The following is a 19439-nucleotide window of genomic DNA, read 5'->3' as shown; positions in this document are numbered from 1 at the left end:
ACTTACATTTACACCACTTTAAAGGAATAATATAATCAACAATGATAACCTCTCTGCTATCTTTATTTTGTTTCACCACATCATCTTCAACGTCAACATAAGTGGGTTAGTCATTAGCAAGGACATTCCCCTTATACTCTCTTGTCGTGGGACACAATCTTTACCATTATTTCCCTTCACCTTTCTCTATAAAACTAAGTATTATATTTGTCTTCTAATCTCAATTAATTATTCTCTAAAATGAGTTGGTTGTTCTTTATCCCCTAACAACATAGAAAGCTATTTCAACTAATTAGAGAAGGACGTGAATTGACTAATAGTTGGTTATTTTTCAATTCCCTCTCTTACTTTTTTCTCAGTGTGACCACTACCCTTGCCTAGAAAATATATGGCAGTCACACTCTTGTTCATAGCCCTAATTAGAATATTTTAAGAGAAAGTATGTAAAATGGACTAATAAAAGTTCTCTTTATCAATTATATGCACTAGTGCATGATTAACAATAACCTACAAAAACAATAAAAATGGCAATGATTATTGATTTATAATAATCATTAACATAAACTAACACTTAAAATGCAAACTTTAAACAAGATTTACTTCTTTAATAATGATAAAATAGATTTGCTTGTAAATACCTTGTTTCTCTTCCAACCCAACATCCTAGGTGCACTTTACATAAGCCGCTTTGTTTATTTTCTTGCCAACTATGAGTTGATTTCATATCCTAGTACTATAATGATATAGCATATCTAATAATAGTGTATTGGGTGGGGGCCTTTTTTTTTTAGCTAGTTTCCTCATAGCTTTTTTAAAGTCCTTCCCATAATAGCCTAACCCATGGATACCCAAAAAAATGTTGCCTCATTCTCAATCAAGGCAAGCATCATCTTAGTTAAAATAACATTGTATTTATTATGGTTAAGTAGAACACCATCTACATCATCCCTCTTAGAGTGCATCATAAGTATTTTTTTTTTTTAGTTATGTATTCTTAAATTTATTATCTATGTTTAAGAAGTTATCAATCATCCTACTAATTGTGCCTTTTTCTTTTAATTCCTCCTTAGATGAAAATTCTCCAACCCCTAATCCAGTGACTAGAGAAAATTCAACAATTTCAAATTTAGTATTCTTACAATGTCAAACATGAAGTGTCACAACCCAACCTAATATGACCCACATATTGTACATGACCTATCATGTTAGTTTGCAATAGGAGAACACCAAGATCTAAGTTTTGAAAACTTTTTAGAATTTTCATCTAAATATTTATCTTTAAACTTTAAAGTAAATAATAATCACCGAGCTACTAACAATATCCAATGCAATGAAAATAAAGTCATTCATAATGTTTTTTTTTTAATTTTATCATTAAAATGAATATACAATTATAATAGATGGCTACAAACTAGGCTGCAGAATAGAACAATAAAATTAACTAGTCATGACTATACAAAAAATAAAAGAAAGAAATATATCTATAAACTTAGATTAGATCTTAACACTACTACTCAACTAACCATTCCCTTTCTTAGACCCTAAAAAAAGAAGGCTAAATAACTGTGAGCCAACACAACTCAACATGCCATGTTTACCAATCTAAATTTTCAAATGAATTCATTATTAAGTATTTAAATGAGTGCTAAAAGTAATATAATAAATCTCCATGCTGAGCATAATAGTAAAAAAAATTTTAATAAGATTGGAAAAATAAATATTCAAGCATTTTATATCAAACAAAATTCAGAGAATTCTCACCAGTATACCTCTCAATCAGAGATTAGATCTTAACACTACTACTCAACTAACCATTCCCTTTCTTAGACCCTAAAAAAAGAAGGCTAAATAACTGTGAGTCAACACAACTCAACATGCCATGTTTACCAATCTAAATTTTCAAATGAATTCATTATTAAGTATTTAAATGAGTGCTAAAAGTAATATAATAAATCTCCATGCTGAGCATAATAGTAAAAAAATATTAATAAAATTGGAAAAATAAATATTCAAGCATTTTATATCAAACAAAATTCAGATAATTCTCACCAGTATGCCTCTCAATAGATAGAATTCAATGAAATCTTTTAATAAAATATGCATATACCACTAGAACATACCCATAAGCACCATAATGTGCATTTAATATCACCAACCTCAATCCAATCAATTTTTAGAACTGGGCTATTAGCTAAAAAATAACCTGAAGTAGCCCAAATCTGATTTTCTCCCACTAGAATTCTCTCCCTCTCTCTCTCTCTCTCTCTCTCTCTAGCCCTCAGCCCTTAGGAGAAAATGAATTTGATTTTTTAGTGAAATAATTTTTTTTATTTAAAATTTGGCCTAGCATTGTGGCCTCATCACGACGCTCCCTCAAAGAGCCCATAGTGCCACATATAGCCTAACTATGCTGAATTATTATCCAAAGTTTTTGAAAGCATTGTTGCCGAAGTGCTACCAATCTTAACGATGCAGTGTCCTTGAGGAAAAATTTCAAACTTTTCAAATATGCAAACAGATCCTCGAGGTCCATTTTAGAACTCATTCAAATTCTCACATGAACACAACATTCTTAGCAACATGCAAAAGGGTTTAAATGCAGAAATTTAACAGATTACTTTGAATCTGATCAGGTCAAAATGGTTTGAATGGTACTCTAACTTTCTAGGTTTTACATGAGGTATCCCTCTTTTTTTTTCATCATTAATCATGTTCAACATAAGTTAATGAACTATGGTCCTATAATGTTTATAATTTGGGACTTAGTGTGTGAGTAAAATTTAAAATTCCTATTATAAATTAATTAGTAGATATGCTTTCCACGATTACTCTATAATCATCTTTCTATTATAACCGTAGATATGCTTTCCATGATTACTCTATAATCTTCTCTCTATTATAACCTACAATAACAAGTGATGAATGCATTGAAACTTAAATAGCTATCAATATGATAGCGCTAATATTGAATAGATGATGGTTACAAATTTGAGTGCATCACTGTGAGGTTTTATTATTGACTGATCACATTTTGCCTTCGTCTTCGTCCTAAGCTGTTCACCTCTGTGTTTTCGACTCGCCTAGGCTCGAGCGCCTCGCCTTGTCACCATGGTTCTTGAGGTCTGAACTTGAATACTCCACGATTAAGAAATAATTTTCAGTCTATCAAGCTTTTCTCTTTGAATAGCGGTAGTTTTGGAGTCTCGCCATGATTTCAGCCATAGATTTATAGCTAGGGTTTTGTTTTAACCTTATCCTGTTCTCGTAGGCTACCATGATCTGTATCGACAATTCGGAGTGGATGAGGAATGGCGACTACGCTCCAACTCGATTCCAGGCTCAAGCCGACGCTATAAATCTCGTCTGCGGGTGTAAAACTCAGGTAATTGACAAGTTAAGAATTTCAGGTTCTTAGGGTTTCGTTCGCTTCTTCTTTGCTTCTTTTATTTTAATTAATTTCGTGGATTGGCCTTTGTTGTATTTTTATTTAGGATCTTCTAGTTTTTGGTATTCACCCCTGCTTCATGTTAAATTACTCGAGATTTGGTTATTGTTTCAGTCGAATCCGGAAAATACTGTTGGCTTGCTGACTATGGGTGCTAAAGGGGTACGCGTTTTAGTCACTCCAACTAGTGATCTTGGGAAGATCTTGGCCTGTATGCATGGTAAGCTCTTTTATTGGACGGCCTATTCTCTTTCATTCTTAGTTGACATTATCTCTATCTTTATTTCTTATGGGCTGCTTTGTCTATAACATGGGCTGTATAGGTTGCAGTGTTATCCGGAATAATCAATAATTAATTATGTATTTATTTATTTATTTTTCTCATTTCTTTAAGTTCAAGAAGGCTGCTGTGGCTAATTTGACTGACATCTAGGTTCCACAATCCTGGTATGTGGGTGAAACAAATAAGAGCAGCCGTTTTCTTGATAAGATGACATCAATATGTCAACAAGGTTAACAAACCTGATTTTGGTGGTGCATTTTGAAAGGCATGATGGATTCACATGGTTGTTGGCATGCTATTGTGGAAAAAATCTAAAGCATCCTCTTATTAATAAAATAATTGAGTTTATGAAGAGTATTAGGTTGAATGATTAGTGTGTTTACTTCATTTGTTCTTTTATAAATCATTGCGGAGATGACAGTATAAATTGGATTATCTAGCGAGGTTCCTTTTTATGGCATTTTGGGGCTCAAGTTTCAATGCAAACTTTACTTCTCTCACACCTAAAGCTTCCCTTGTGTTCCTCCCTGAAGTTCCACCATAGTCCTTTCAGCACTACTTACTGATACGCAAATCACTAATTCATCTCTTAACTCTAGAATGGTGGACACTTAAAAGCTATCATGTGTATTTGACCTAGTGTTCTATTTTATGATTTTAGGTTTGGAGATTGGAGGTGAGTTAAATCTGGTGTCAGGAATCCAGGTTGCTCAATTGGCTCTCAAACATCGCCAAAACAAAAATCAACAACAGAGGATCATAGTTTTTGTTGGAAGGTAATAAATAAGCAATTTGTTCATTACAAGTTTGTTCAAAATTTAGAAAATTTCTTGTTTTCTTTTGTGCATTGTAGTCCAATTAAGCATGAGAAGAAGTTGCTGGAGGCTATTGGCAAAACATTGAAGAAAAATAGTGTTGCCCTTGATGTTGTTGATTTTGGGGAATCTGATGATGGAAAATCTGAGAAGTTGGGGGCACTTGTTGCAGCAGTTAATAAAAATGGCAATAGTCACATAGTTAATATTCCTCCCGGTCCAGCTGCTCTCTCAGATGCACTATTAAGGTATATTGAAGTATCCATGGTTTTTGTAACATTTATTTACGACATATCAGAACCATATTCTAAATATTGATCATCTGTAGCACACCAATCTTTACGGGTGATGGTGATGGAGGAAGTGGTTTTGCGGCGGCTGCGGCGGCGGCTGCTGCTGGTGGCTTGTCTGGATTTGAGTTTGGTGTGGATCCTAATCTAGATCCTGAACTAGCTCTTGCACTAAGAGTTTCAATGGAAGAGGAGAGGGCTAGGCAAGAAGCAGCTGCTAAAAAGGCAGCTGAGGATGCTGCCAAACAAGAAAAAGCTAATGGTGAGGATTTAGAAAATGGTGTTATGATGGTCGAGCCCGTCAACACTTCTATGATGGTTGAGCCAGTCAACACTTCTACCCCTAGCAAAGATGATAGAAGACATGATTTAACGGTATGTTTGACAACCTTATCTTTTTATGCCTCAAGTTAGTTTGCATGTATCTTATTATTTATTTTGTAATAATTAAAGGGTGGATTGTTATGCTGGTATTGGTCCTCAAAACCAACTCCTTTTATGGATCTCCAACTTTATAAAGAATTCTTCAATTTGTAAAATATGGATTAGGTATGGTTAACAATTTGTTGAAGTTTTTTTTTTTTTTTAAATAGAGATCTTTGTGGAAATCTATAAAATTCTTTGATTAGAGATCAGGTGATGCAAACTACAAAAATATTGAAGGAAAGATTAATTTCAAATGCTTAAAATGGGGAAATGAACTTACTGGAGCTTAGAATGAAATTTACGTTATGTCAATGCTTAAAATGAGGAAATGAAGATAACAATAGCTTAAATTTAGGAAACATTCCATAGGATCTCTTTATGGAAGGCGGTCAGCTGTTTAGGAAGTGTGCAGTGGAATTTGGGTAATTTCCTTGATACTCTCTCCTTGAATTGATGTCCTATTTCAATGGAAGAGGAGAGAGCTAGGCAAGATGCAGCTGCGAAAAAGGCAGCTGAGGATGCTGCTAAACAAGAAAAAGCTAATGGTCAGGATTTAGGAGACAATGTAATGATGGCTGAACCAATCAACACTTCTACCCCTAGCAAAGATGATAGAAGACATGATTTGACGGCATGTTTGACACCCGTATCTTTTTATGCCTCAAGTTAGTTTGCATGTATCTTATTATTTATTTTTTAATAATTAAAGGGTGGATTGTTATGCTGTTGTTGGTGCTCAGAACCAACTCCTTATATGCATCTCCAACTTTATAAAGAATATATATATATATATTTTTAAACTTTATAAAGAATTCTTCGATTTGTGAAATATTGATTAGGTATGGTTAACAATTTGTTGAATTTTTTTTTTTTAAATTGAGAACTTTGTGGAATTCCAGAAAATTCTTTGATGAGAGATCAAGTGATGCAAACTACAAAAATATTGAAGGAAACATCAATTTCAAATGCTTAAAATGTGGAAATGAACTTACTGGAGCTTAGAATGAAATTTACGTTATCTCAATGCTTAAAATGAGGAAATGAAGATAACAATAGCTTAAATTTAGGAAACATTCCATTGGATCTCTATATGGATGGCGGTCAGCTTTTTAGGAAGTGTGGAGTGAATTTTGGGTAATTTCCTTGATTCTCTCTTCTTGAATTGATGTCCTCTCTCTGTCCCCCTCTCCCTTACTACCCCCCCACCTTGAAACTTCTTCCAAGGTTAAACTTGCAAAGTTTTCTTGAGGGCCTCCTAGATAGGAAAAGCAAATTATTGGAGAGAAATATCATTGATATAATATTTGATTCATGGATCTTGTAACAAAGTAGCAAAATATTTTAGTGGTTTCATACTTTTCCTTGAGCATCATGAAATACCTCCATGATGAAAAGGTAAAAAAGCTTTTATGAACTGATTTTCTAGTTCATGGCTCCCAAATACTTTTCCTTGTGCCATGCCATTTTGTGAAGAGAAAAAACACATCTCCTAATGAACTGAACTTGGTTCTTGGGTGCATCTTTTATTGTGTTTTATTATTATTATATTTTGAAATCAGGTATATTATACCTTTTATGAATTCTTTTGCCACCCTCCAAGCCTTCATGGGATATTTCCTCGATCATTTGGCAAATGTGGTTTGGTTGGAAACATTTTCCTTATAATTTATGCACTACTTTTATTAAGAGGTAGTTCTATCATCACACATGGTTGGCTATATTTGCCTTAAAATAAATTGTGGTGAAAGAAAGGCAATAGAAAGAAGCTTATATGTAGGTTTGTTTTCATTTAGTTTCCTTTACCCGTCTCCAATTTTTGCCTCACCAAATTGGAGTTTGGATTAAAAAAATTTGGTTAGATATCTTGTAGTTGTTTTATTAGATTATGGCTTATTCTTTTTTCTCAAAGCTCCCTCTTAGTATTACTTTTCTGCTGACGTGCAGCTGGACTACTATGTCCTCTCCCAATTCCTGATCTTCTTTCATGATGGTCGGGGTTTAGGATGTAGGGACTTGGTAAGCTTACTAAACTTGTCAACGGTGAATGGTGCACCACAGTACTAAGCTCCTCCCGGAGCCATGGCATACCACGGTGCTAAGTTCCCCCTTGAGCCATGGCGCATAGCACGGCGCGCACCATTTTAAATATAACTCACAATATAAAATAATTACACACACACACACATATATATATATAGATTTAAGCAAAATTTAAGCATCAATATTGCCAAACTGGAAAAATGACAACTTTAAATCCTACAAAAACTTATTTCAATAGATTTGAGTAGGATTTAAGCATAATTTAGCTTAAATCATGCCAAATAGGAAAAATGATAGCTTTGAATCCTACAAAAAGTTAAATTTTTTGATATTTTATTAATTTTATGTTTAATAATTAATTGTTTTATTAAGATAAATCTTAAAAAAATAAATTATTATTTATAATTTGAAATTTAGAACATGTTAACAAAATTGCGCACATTATTTGCGCTAAGCGCGTTGTCCATGCATAGCGCAAACAGCGTGCTATCATGACGCCATGCCAAGCAAATAACATCGTATGTGCAGCACGCTGTGCCGTGCCGTGCGTCATGGTGCGCTTCATTGACATATATAATGCTTACTACCATAAGCTGCCAAAGCAGCAACTATACCGATGTTTGAGAACAATAGTGCATTCCTTGGGTGTCTAGTCAATGTAAAAGCATGTTTGATTTCGTGGCTGCATTTTTATGGGTGATACATCTTCAAGATAAGAAATTAAAGGAGAGCATACAAAACATATTGATAGGGACTATATGCAGTGGATATAAGGATCTGTACTAGAAGCTTCACCTTGTTAAATTCAGGATGTATAACCTTTCCCTTGATAATTGATAGTGGAAAAAGGCTTGGTCTGATTTTTTACTAAATAACATGGATGTTTTCTTTTCTTTTCTTTTTTATTTTGAGAGCCTTGAGCAAATTTTTTTTTATATTTCTACTCATGAATTGTGCTTATATTATCTGTTAGCAACTCGGCCAAGTCTGATTAGTTTATATCTTGTTGTTGAACTTTGTATACACTATTGCAATTGACATTATCGAAGCAAGATTACTGTTCTAACTTCTTAAACCTTTTATATACTGGCATGGAATGCTCTATGATATGTTACTTTTCCTATCAGATATGTAGTATTCTTATTTATCATTTCATTTTGTCTATGACTAAAAAAAATCTCCTAGAATCATTCATCTTTATGTGAGCCTAGTCTTTCTGAGTAGAGTAATACAACTTCCTTAAGAATGGCTCCCAAATAAAGTATAGGACCAAGAATGCTGAATAGGCGAAGCAATTTGAGGTTACTCTCCACTTTAAACCGCTTTTAAAATGCTGGTAGGCTTGATAAACTTGTTTGTAAGTACCGCTTTAAGAAGTTTATGCTCTTAAGAGATGACATAGATTTTGTTTTAATGTTTTTAGTGCTAACATAATACTATTTTTAGAAGGCATCGTGATATTAGAGAATTAAATTTCTCTAATGGGTAATGTTGGCAGGATGATGAGACTGCCTTGCTACAACAGGCTCTTGCGATGTCCATGGATGATGCAAGGCCTGACAGTGAAGCTGTAGCCGATACTAATATGGTGGATGCCACTGCAGACCAGGACTTAGCTTTTGGTTAGTTTTGCATTTAATTAAATGTAAATTTTATGACATGGTTTGTGCTTTTGTTCTGCTTGGTTCTCAAAGACATCACACGGTTATGCAACTCATCCTTTACGGCTTGCATGCCATTATATATCTCACTGGAGTGGGAGAGCATTTTCTTGCAAAAGACGATCCTTGGATATCTTCACTGCTAGTCGAAGCAGAATTTATTAAACATAATGTACTCATTGGCATTGCAAGAAAGACTGTTATTACCAATCTCTAGGAAATTTTCATTTGTTCTTACAATAATTTTACTCAGCAAGACCTTATTTTGTATGTTTATTTTGATTATGGGAGCCTTTTAGAAGTTTATTATGTTTCTGAAACTCAGAATGGTTAAGAGATAACAAAAGGAAATCCAAAATTTCTTGTGTACATGGATGATTTGATTGTGCATGGAGAAGTACTATCTAATATCACCACATTTTGCTTTGTTAAACGGATTGTTTTATAGATGGATTATTTGTTTATGTAGAGGTGAAGTGTTTTCTATTTGTGTTATCTATTTGGCTAATTTGTTTTAAAAAGTATATGTATGCTTATTGATTAGTACGCAATCTCTCAATGTTATTCTGGAAGCTTACAATGAGAGGTTAAAATTGTTCCGGAAAGGTTTCAAGAAAAAAAATTTTGGATGTCCCTTTTTATCTATTAATTAATTAAAAGTACTGTGAGCCCTGTTCACACTGTATTAAACTTTCCTTCACTGTTTTATCTTCCTACTTGCTGTGGACAGCAAGTTTTCTCTGTTCTTAAGTCTTTTTTCACCTGACAGAAAGCCAACCGAGGAATTCTTCTTCCAGATTGCTTATGCCGTTTTTCATTGCTAGACAAGTACTCTTGCTGTTTTTTAGTCCTGAAAAGCAAATAGTTGTTGTTTCAACTTCAATTTTCTCAGCGAAGCAGTAGCCATTCACAGAAAGGGCTACAATGGAAATCTACATAGAGGGAGAGCAACGTCATAGATCAAGACAACAATCAGCAGCAGGTGGCAGCTGTTTAGTAGCAATAACAGCTGTAGCTATAGGGAGAAACAATGCAGCAGCAAGAGTCTTCGGCTATGCTCTACACTGCCGGATTCTGTAGCAGCAAGGAAGCTGTGGCTTATGCTATACAGTAAGTAGCGGAGATAGAGGAGAAGAAGAGGACATGAGTTTATTTGGTAGAATGTCCAATTTTCAAAGACTATCGCAAATAGGCAATTACAAAGGGATTTGATCTAATACGAACCTAATTAAACTCCACTAATAGAGGAAAACCCTATAAATAAGATCAAACTAAACAATAATTCCGACTGGAATTAACTAAACTTAATTTACATTTAAGTACTAACTTGCCCAAATAGTTTTAAATACAAATTTTGCACTTGCTATAATCTGGAATTGGATCCAATTGTCTAGCATTCAGAGCCTTGATCTCCTTTTGTACGATAATGTTTTATTGACGATTCAATCAAACATATGGACACTAGACAATATACCTTTTTTATCTCAATGCTGTAATTAGGCAATTACCTCCTTTGGCAATTCTCAGGAAGAAATTAGACCATTAAAATTTCAACGAACTCAATCTTTCTTATGTTTTAGTCAATCTGATGTCCAAATCATGATAAATACTTCTTCACATTAATCCTTCCCTTCCTGATTTGATCCTCAAATCACGGATCCCTCATTTAGGAGGTTTTCACTCTTGTAAAATCATTAACTTCTTGTGGGGGAAGACTGCCTTTCTAGATTTCAAATTTTACCACTTTGTGGTGTATAGCAATTGATGGTTTTGGAAGTTCTTAGAATATTTTAATTCATTGTGCTTGGATAGTATTCTTAAGTAGTTTTTTACAAATGTCCTAAGTCATACCTTGAGTGTACTATTTGGTTTGACTTGTTATGGTAATGCTTCTTCCCTTTTTTGATCTTGCTAAGGTAATGGTTTTTTTCACATCCATTTTTACTTGAATCAACAAGAGGGTGTCTCTCTTAATTAAGGTTATTCCACTTTTGACAGCTCTTGCTTTATTGCTCTTTTCAGATAGAGATAGGTTCACTTTGTCCATTTGAACTCATCATGGTGTTGTCCACCACAAGCATAGTTTTTTTCTTTTCTGTCTTCCATTTTTTTGGGGAATAGTTTAGGGTACGATTTCCAATATTTTTCTTTTCTGTTGCTAGGTTTAGACAATTGGCACAGAACTTCCTGAATCCATTGGTTTTGTTTGAGGAAGATCCAGTAGTAGTCTTTTCCTTCTTTCTTTGGAGGAAGAGGACCTCTATTTGGTTGTTTTTCAAGTCTTCTCCCCTTTGCTTTGGTTCTTTCCCTTTCACCTTCATCATCATGTTGTTCTTATTGAGATTGATGGTTTGGTTACAAGTGGAGTATATTTACAATTAGCAAATAAAACCCTATTTACTTCATTAAAGTTTGTACTATCTCTAAGATTTACTCTTAAAGTGGCTTCTTAATAATGAAAATCCATAGTGTAATCTTACACGGGGCCTTGCTGCAAAGAGTTCCACTTTTTCCAATGATTGTCCGCATACTCTATTGGGTAGAATTCTCATTCTATAAATTGCTTGAACATCCTCTTTGTCACCTTCTGTAGGTCAATCATCTTTAGATGGGCATTCTACCATGCTAGGCCTAATGACTTAACTTCAATTGTGCAAAAATGACCTAATCATTGGTGTATACCTTTCAAGGTGATGTCTCTAAATATATGCATCTAGCTGTTTGACATCAGTTATCTCATCATATGTAGGGATCTCTACTTTCATCTTTTACTTTGAATGAACAAATCCTTCTTCATGATTAATAGCTATATCCCCATCCTCAATCTCTCCATTCATGTTTGTATCTAGCATGAAGGAGGAGAATGAGGAATATGAAGCTGAATAGTTGCAGCTATAGTTGTTTGCATCATCATCTATTCCATGGTTACTGCTCTATGAACATAGCGACTGATTCGTTAGATGTAGTGTAGAATCCTTGCTAGCCATTGCTTGATTTTCTTCTTCTTCTTCTTCTTCTTCTTCTTCTTCATGCTCTTGTATCTTTCTTGGCTTGCAATGCATCTCCAAGAGAAGAAGCATCTCTACCTCTCCCTTTATTTTCTCTTTAAACCATGTATCAAGAAAATGATTCTCTGTTGCCAACTTGGTCTGTAGCCAACCTTTCAACATTATCATGTAAGCTCACAATGAGAGGCTAATATGGATTTGGGTAGATTCCAAGAATTTTTCAAGAGGTTCTCTTGTGATCCATCAATCAATTAATAGTACTTGAGGCAATGCTTTACGCTATATATAACTTCCCTTTGTTGTTTTTCTTTCTGCTTGTAGAAAACAAGTTTTCTCTCTATTTTAAATTCTTCTTCTACTGGAAAGCAAAAGCCCACTGTTGGATTCTTCTTTTGAATTGTTGATGGCAATAATTAGCTATCTTCCTTTTCTGGACACTAAGCACTCACTGTTTTCAGCCCTAGACAGCAATCCGTTTCTTTTCACACTTCAATATTCTACAAAACAGGAAAATAACGGAGTGTTAGCAGCACACATAAATGGGGTAGTAGCAGCAACGGACAAAAAGGGAAATCAACAGTAGAGCAACCAACATAGAGGTAGATCAACAATAGAGGTCAAGACACCAATCAGCGGTTGATGGCAGTTAAGAGTTGTAGCGGTCATAGATGTCAATAGCACTACATTGTGCTCGTCATGGAATCTAGCACCACATTGGGATCCCCTGGGCACCCCTGTGCCATTTGTATGATGCATGCGAGGGGTGAAAATGGCACATGCGATTTACGTCATGCATGAGCAATAATGTTTAGCATTAAGTCCTTGTATTGTGTATTATTTTAATTTTTATGATTTATGATTTATATTAAATATTGATATTAATTAGAATTTATTTATCATTTTATTTTATTTTGATTTGCATATTAGAGTACAATATCAAAACTAAAATCTTTGACGCTCCACTCATGCAAGCCACTCTAGGTTTCTTGCTGTCAATGCACTACTCTTAGTCTTGATCTCTTGCCTTTGTCTATTCGTAAATCATAGATCGATTGATTGCTTATGCAAATTTATCATTGAGATAGAGAGCCATTAAGATGAGCTCGACATATTGCGGTTTGATCGATGATGACAGACCTAGGGTCATCCATGGCAACAGGATCTACTATGATAGGATTAGGATCGTTAATGATAGCTAGGATGGTGGCAGCAGCAGTGACAGGCTCGTAGTGGCCTGTCTTAATTTATTTGGAATTCATTTAATTTTGATGAATTTGGAATTCACAAAAAATGATTCATTTGAGCTAATTCCAACTTACAAAAATACTTCACATCAAATTTTATTTCATACCCAACTCTTAAAAGATTCTGACTCATCTTTTTTTTTTTCACTTAATGCCCCTAATTCTTACAACCAATCAACTCCTAAATGGCTGAACTATCCTTAATCTTATTATAAGTTAATCATCATGAAAAGAGAATATTAAAAAAAGTAATTCTTAACAAGTTTAAAACTCAAATACATAATAAAATCTAGATAATCATCAAGCATGTGATGGAAGATATTTATCAATCTGATTGGCTCACAACTGACTACATCATAGCTCAAGTTGGGTGGCTTGAGCTCATTTCTACTCATTTATACCTCTCTACTTCTAATCGGTTGCATAGTTTGTTACCAGTTTTGAATATGTGGACTTTGGCTTGATATTTTTGGATGCTTAAGTAGATAAAACTTCATCAGGACATGGCTAATATAGAGGAAATTTTAAGAAATGAAGTTTGAAATGGGCTTTAATTTCTGTATCTCCATTTTAAAATTGCTGCATATTCATATTGTATTGTCAAATTATAAGGGATGGATGTAGTCGTTTTTGTATGAAGCTGCTTGGTAACAACTTGATTAAATGTTTAGTTGTGCTCAGGTAAAAGTACACCTGCGTTGTTTGCTATTTATATTTTGCTATGGAATTTGTTTCTAAATTGAATTGATTTATTGGGCTTCATCAATATGTTTGAGCTTTTGTTGAACTATGGTCAATTATTTTAATTCCATGAATAGGAGGGAGGATAAACTTCTTGTTGTAAAAATTTATACATGTTTCGAATACTGTGATTAGATAATACAGAAAGTACGAACTCATGCATTCATGATTTACCTTTCTTCTTCAACTGTTGAACTTGCAGCATTTCTCCCACTTCAAATTTTAACACAACTTAATATTCTCATTTGTTCGAACTCTTTGATTTAGGCTCTCTTTTTCCTTGGAAGATTTTTGTGCAACCATTAATTAGTAACACTGAAGATTGATGTCTGTGTGGTATTTTGATGCTGGTTTGGCAAATCCCCTTCTATCCTTTGTTCTTGAAGCATGCTTTGTGGCCAACCACCTTTCTATAATAAGGGGTTTAGATACTGTTTGAATATAATCATTCTTCCTGCTTTTCCCTTCCGTGAGGGAGGGAGGTAGGCCACCACAGTGATCCCCATGTAGAAGTTGAGGGGAGAAAGGAAATTATGAAATGCAACCCTAGACCAATACCACTCGTACTTATTATCGGCATTCCTCTCTCTTGGCTAGGACTTCAAAAACTTTGCCGTCGAACAAAGCTGTAATCCCATATATATATATAACTTTATTAATTTCTGCTGTTATAATCAAACAATTGGCGAGTAAGAGCATCTTTTGTCATTCCTTACTAAAGAGCTTATATAGCTCATGAATTCAAGTTTTCTTTTTAACTTTTGCAGAACTTTCTCCTTTTGTTTTTTGAGTTAGCATTTCTGTTGCAGGCGGTGCTTTCTTGTGTTTATTGAAAATTTAACCTTCTCTTAACCTATAAATTTGAGCTACATAGATACGTATATATTAGATATTTCATGCATAGTAAGTTCGAATCAGTGTGATAATTCATTCAAGTTTGCAATGTGCAGCCCTTCAAATGTCTGTGCAGGAGAATACTAATGATACGCCTGATCAGTCTGAGATGAGCAAGGTGCTAGAGGATCAGTCATTTGTTTCATCCATTCTCAATTCGGTATAGGTTTTATCTCAACTTATATTCGTTGATGTTTATTATTTTATAATAAATAATGTTTCATATCGTAATCTACTTTCTTTTGACAGCTTCCAGGTGTTGATCCAAATGACCCTTCTGTAAAGGATTTACTAGCATCTTTACAAAACCAAACAGAGGTTTGTTTGTCCCCCGTTTGTTGTTTGCAAGAAACGTCTGAGGTTGTGTTTCTTTCAATTTAATATTTTTATAAATTTGTGTAGCTGTCTTGAGAGAACAAACTTTTTTTTTTTTCAATTTCTCTCCACCAGAATGCAAGTTTGAGCAATCATAGTGTAGGTGCCCACTCCTTACTTATAGAAAATGTACTTCTATGTAGTTGCTATGATTTGGTTCGTAAGCTTTGTGAGTCTAGGTATTTATGGTTAACATATTTGATTGCCCAAACCTTCAATCTGGGCTTTGAATGCATCATTCTCACTAGCCTTTGGCCTTCTTTTGAACAAAGTCTTGAGTGGTTTCATTAGCTTGCTCTTCTTTTTCTTCAGCGAGCTGCATGTTACTTTCTAATGTGGATGCAAATATTTATGTTTGTAGACAATTTTTTAGTCTGTTCCCCCCATTTTGTATTTACATAGCGTATTCATTGCTTAAGAAGTTGTCTACTAAGTGTCTAAGGCTCTTTTCTTAGATTGGACTATTTTTATCACTAATAAATGTCATTGTAAGAATTCAGTTTTATGGTGATCAGTGGGTTATCAAGTGTTGTGTAAATGTGGTGCCATATGCATCAAAACATTTTATGTTGCTTTATAGTCTGGTTTCTTTAATTTCTAAAATGATTTTCTGGTGCTTTATAGTCTACTTTGTTAAATATCTAAAAAAAAGAAATATTTATAGAAAACACTGTCGTTGCCCGATTCCAAATCCTGGAGGAGAAAAGTGGTGGGTTGCGTTAGATAGTCGATAGCGATCGTAAAATTTGTCAAATAATCATGACATGAATCATTTAATACATTGTGTTAATGCTAGGGCGTTCCCTAGAAGGGCCGCGTTGTATGACCTGAATACAATGACAAGTGAGCAAGGACTGTTGCACTGGCACTCGGGTGCAGTGTTAAATAGGCAAGTGTTCCCACATCATGGATGGATGTGTCAAAGAAGTTGGTCAATGAAACTAAAATTATGATATAAATTTGGAATATAGGTTCCCTTACAGGCAAATTAATGGAATTACAGATAGCATGATCCATAGGAAGATAAATATTCTTTGTATTCAGTAAACTAAATGGGTTGGAGATAAGACTAAGGAGATTGATAATTTAGGATTTAAACTATGGTATTCTGGTAGGAGTTGTACTAGAAATTGTGTAGTTGTCATTATAGATAAGAGTTTGAAGGATAATGTTGTAAAAAGTAATAGAATTGGAGATAACTAAGATTATTAATATAATAAGTGCTTATGCTCCTCAAGTAGGTTTGTATATGTGTTTAAAATTAAAATTTTGGAATAATATAGAAGAATTAATACAAGTGATACCTCTCGAAAAAAGAGTTTTTATTGGAGGAGATTTAAATGGAAATGTTGGTAGAGAGGTAGATGATTTTAAAAGCATTCATGGTGGCTTTGACTTTGGAACAATTAATGAATGTGTGATGCAATCAAAAATTTGGGAGAGGGAACCAAATTTTTTATCACAAAAAGAAGCTCTTTCTAAGAACAAAATAAAGACAGAAAAATACTCAAAAGACACTTTTTATATCATATAAAGAAAAGACTTACAAACTTGACTTTCAACATAAGATGACATTACAACCCTTGACTCTTACAAACAACTCAAATAAAATGACGACAAAAAAAAGACACCCTAAACTTGCTGACTTTGAGAAGAAGGATACAATGGAATTGTTACTATGGAGAGAAGAAAGAGATTAGGAGACGAGACGAAGATTGGAAAGAGCCCGCAGGATTTCCGAAGGAGGTGGAAGAGGGAATGGACAAAGCTCGCAAGCTTTTCCAAACAACAAACCCACAGGTTTTATCTCCAAAAATCACTTACATAAACTTTTTTTTTTTTTAGAGCTAAACATTAGCTCATAATGAGCTACACTTCTACTAGATATTAATGAGCTTGCACCAACTAAAAATTCAACAACTAAAGCTCCAACCGAAAATAGCCAAGGCCCATATGAAATCAACAAGCAGCCCAAAAGACAAGATGGAAGATGAAAGGACAAGATAATGAAGAAAAGGAGAGGGGGAAGATAAAAAGACACAAGACAAGAAATTACAAGAAAAACTCAACTTGTGTTGACCCCCCCTTTGTCTACATCAGACTCCCCTACTTGCGAATTCAGCTCCTGATGAATTATCTGTTGTTGATTTCCTTGAGGCGGTGCGTACAGATCATCCAGTTCTTCGAGTTTTTCGCCAAATCTTTTTAGAATCTCTTCTTGTTCTTTTTCAAATTGCTGTTGTAGATACCTTTTGTATTTTTCGAATTTCTGATTACCAATAATAAAACAACATGAATACAAAAATGTACCAGTCTGCCCGGGGTCCAAGGGGGCGCTGCCCCCTGGCGGGGTTCGACCAGTACCGAGCATGTACCGCTTAGTACCGAGCATGTACCGCTCAGTACCAAGCATGTACCGCTCCGTACCGAGCATGTACCGCTTAGTACCGAGCATATACTTCTTGATACCGAGCGTGTACCTAGTGGTACCGAGCATGTACCGCTCAATACCGAGCATATACTTGCTCGGTACCGAGCGGTGCTTGCTCGATACCGAGTATGTACCTAGCAGTACCGAGCATGTACTGAGCAGTACCGAGCTTGTACCTGCTCGGTACCGAGCATGTACTGAGCGGACGAATGAAAGAAAGCCGAATCAGGAGTTACTCAAGCTTTCTTTACTACACCTCAAAGTCAAGGCCACAACATCGCTCACCTGCTCTTCCGACCTAACCGAGGCCTGAATGTTTCCTGCACTCACAACTTCGGCTTCGTTTCCTGCTTTCGAAACCGTTATTGCTTTTGTATTCGTTTCCTGCGTCGTCTCCTTCTGACTTCGTCTCCTGCACTCACGACTTCGTCTCTTTCCCTCACGGCTTCGCCTCTAGTTCGCCTTTCAATTCTCACAGGAAGCCCTAATCCTATACGCGAATACACAAACACGAATTGGCTGCGTCGTATTTACATATATACCGAAGAAAAAATTTCGAGGCGGTGCCTCATACTGCCTCGAGGCAGTGCCTCATACTGCCTCGAGGCATTATGCTCTAATGCGTACGCCTTGTGCGAAAAAATCGTACGCTTCGCTGGATGGTTTGAGTCGTAAGCCCTGATACGCATGACTTCCGCCTCGACTTGAGGCGCAACTCAATGCGGACGCCTCGTCCGCTTTTTTAATGGTTGAAAAATATTAACAAAAGTATTTTTGAGAGTAAGATTTTATATCTTAAGATTTTGTCTGTGCATGAGGAAGCTAATGTTATGTTGGTAAAAGTAGCTAGTGATATTAAAAATGTTGCAAAAGATGTGATTGAAGTATCAAAGGGAAAAACTACTAATAGTAAAAATAATTGATGGTGGAATCAAAATGTTTAAGAAAAGATAAAAAATAAGAATATTTGTTATAAAAATTGGTTTAGCTTTAAAAACTCTCATAATTGGGAAAGATATAAAGAGGCCCGTAAGGAGTCTAAGAAAGCAAAATGCAATGCAAAGATTTTAGCTTTTAATGATTTATATAATAAATTAGATACTAAGGAGGGCAAATGATATATATAATAAGTTGGCTAAACAAAGGCGAATCAAACAACAAAATGACTAACTTGGTTTTGGCACCAGTCAATTAATGGTGAGGGCTAGGGGTTTTGGGGGTGTGCGTGTGGTACCCATTCCCAAGGTGAGGAGTTCTACTTTACTGCGACACTGCCTTTTTTTTTCTTTCTTCTGTAGCAGAATGGTTTTACTGTTTTTAACCTTCATTTTTAACATTTGTTTCTTTCGGTTTCCATTTATGAATTTAGCCTTGATGATGGAAATGAAATTTTATTTCAGTGTTTAATTCAATTTCATCCAGTCTACCACTTATTTTCTAAATGGTCATTTTAAACAATAGGCCTGAAAGACTCTTGACTCATAACTGCAATTTGCACTTTTCTAATCTACCCCATTTAACTTTCACCTTAAAATTTTTGCATATCATGCACATGAATAATTGAGTTGCACTTTTTGTGGTCTTCTGCAATAAAAATATTTCTTTGAATTCTTCCATTGGTTTCATGGAGAGCATTATTCTTTTGCTTTCCTTTACAAAATATTTTATTTTGGGCCTTGTGACTTTTTTTTTTGTTGTAACTCTTATGTTCTTGTTTCATCAATTACAGCCTGCAACTATAACTTTTCAAGAGCACCAGGCACATAAGGTGATATGGCTGCTCAAT

The 19439-nt window shown here is 34.9% G+C and overlaps 1 protein-coding gene across 2 annotated transcripts in view; it reads left to right on the top strand.

Moving 5' to 3' along the window:
* The first annotated feature begins 3020 nt into the window (after nt 1–3020).
* Nucleotides 3021–19439, top strand: part of LOC110098889 (26S proteasome non-ATPase regulatory subunit 4 homolog) — a 30670-nt gene continuing 14251 nt past the window's right edge. Inside the window, exons 1-9 of one of the 2 annotated variants that reach the window (XM_020825836.2) lie at nt 3021–3120; nt 3269–3382; nt 3560–3665; nt 4390–4504; nt 4582–4791; nt 4872–5208; nt 8798–8921; nt 14904–15007; nt 15097–15165. In XM_020825836.2, coding sequence (XP_020681495.1) covers nt 3109–3120; nt 3269–3382; nt 3560–3665; nt 4390–4504; nt 4582–4791; nt 4872–5208; nt 8798–8921; nt 14904–15007; nt 15097–15165 — 1191 coding nt within the window. In that variant the 5' untranslated portion in view covers nt 3021–3108. The remainder of the gene's footprint in view (nt 3121–3268; nt 3383–3559; nt 3666–4389; nt 4505–4581; nt 4792–4871; nt 5209–8797; nt 8922–14903; nt 15008–15096; nt 15166–19439) is intronic. The other variant, XM_020825837.2, reaches the window with a different exon arrangement.

This window comes from Dendrobium catenatum, unplaced genomic scaffold (genome assembly GCF_001605985.2).
Source record: "Dendrobium catenatum unplaced genomic scaffold, ASM160598v2 fragScaff_scaffold_1381, whole genome shotgun sequence".
In the NCBI taxonomy this organism is placed as follows: Eukaryota; Viridiplantae; Streptophyta; class Magnoliopsida; order Asparagales; family Orchidaceae; genus Dendrobium; species Dendrobium catenatum.
Note: the sequence above shows the minus strand (reverse complement) of the source record. Positions and strands in the feature narration are given on the sequence as shown.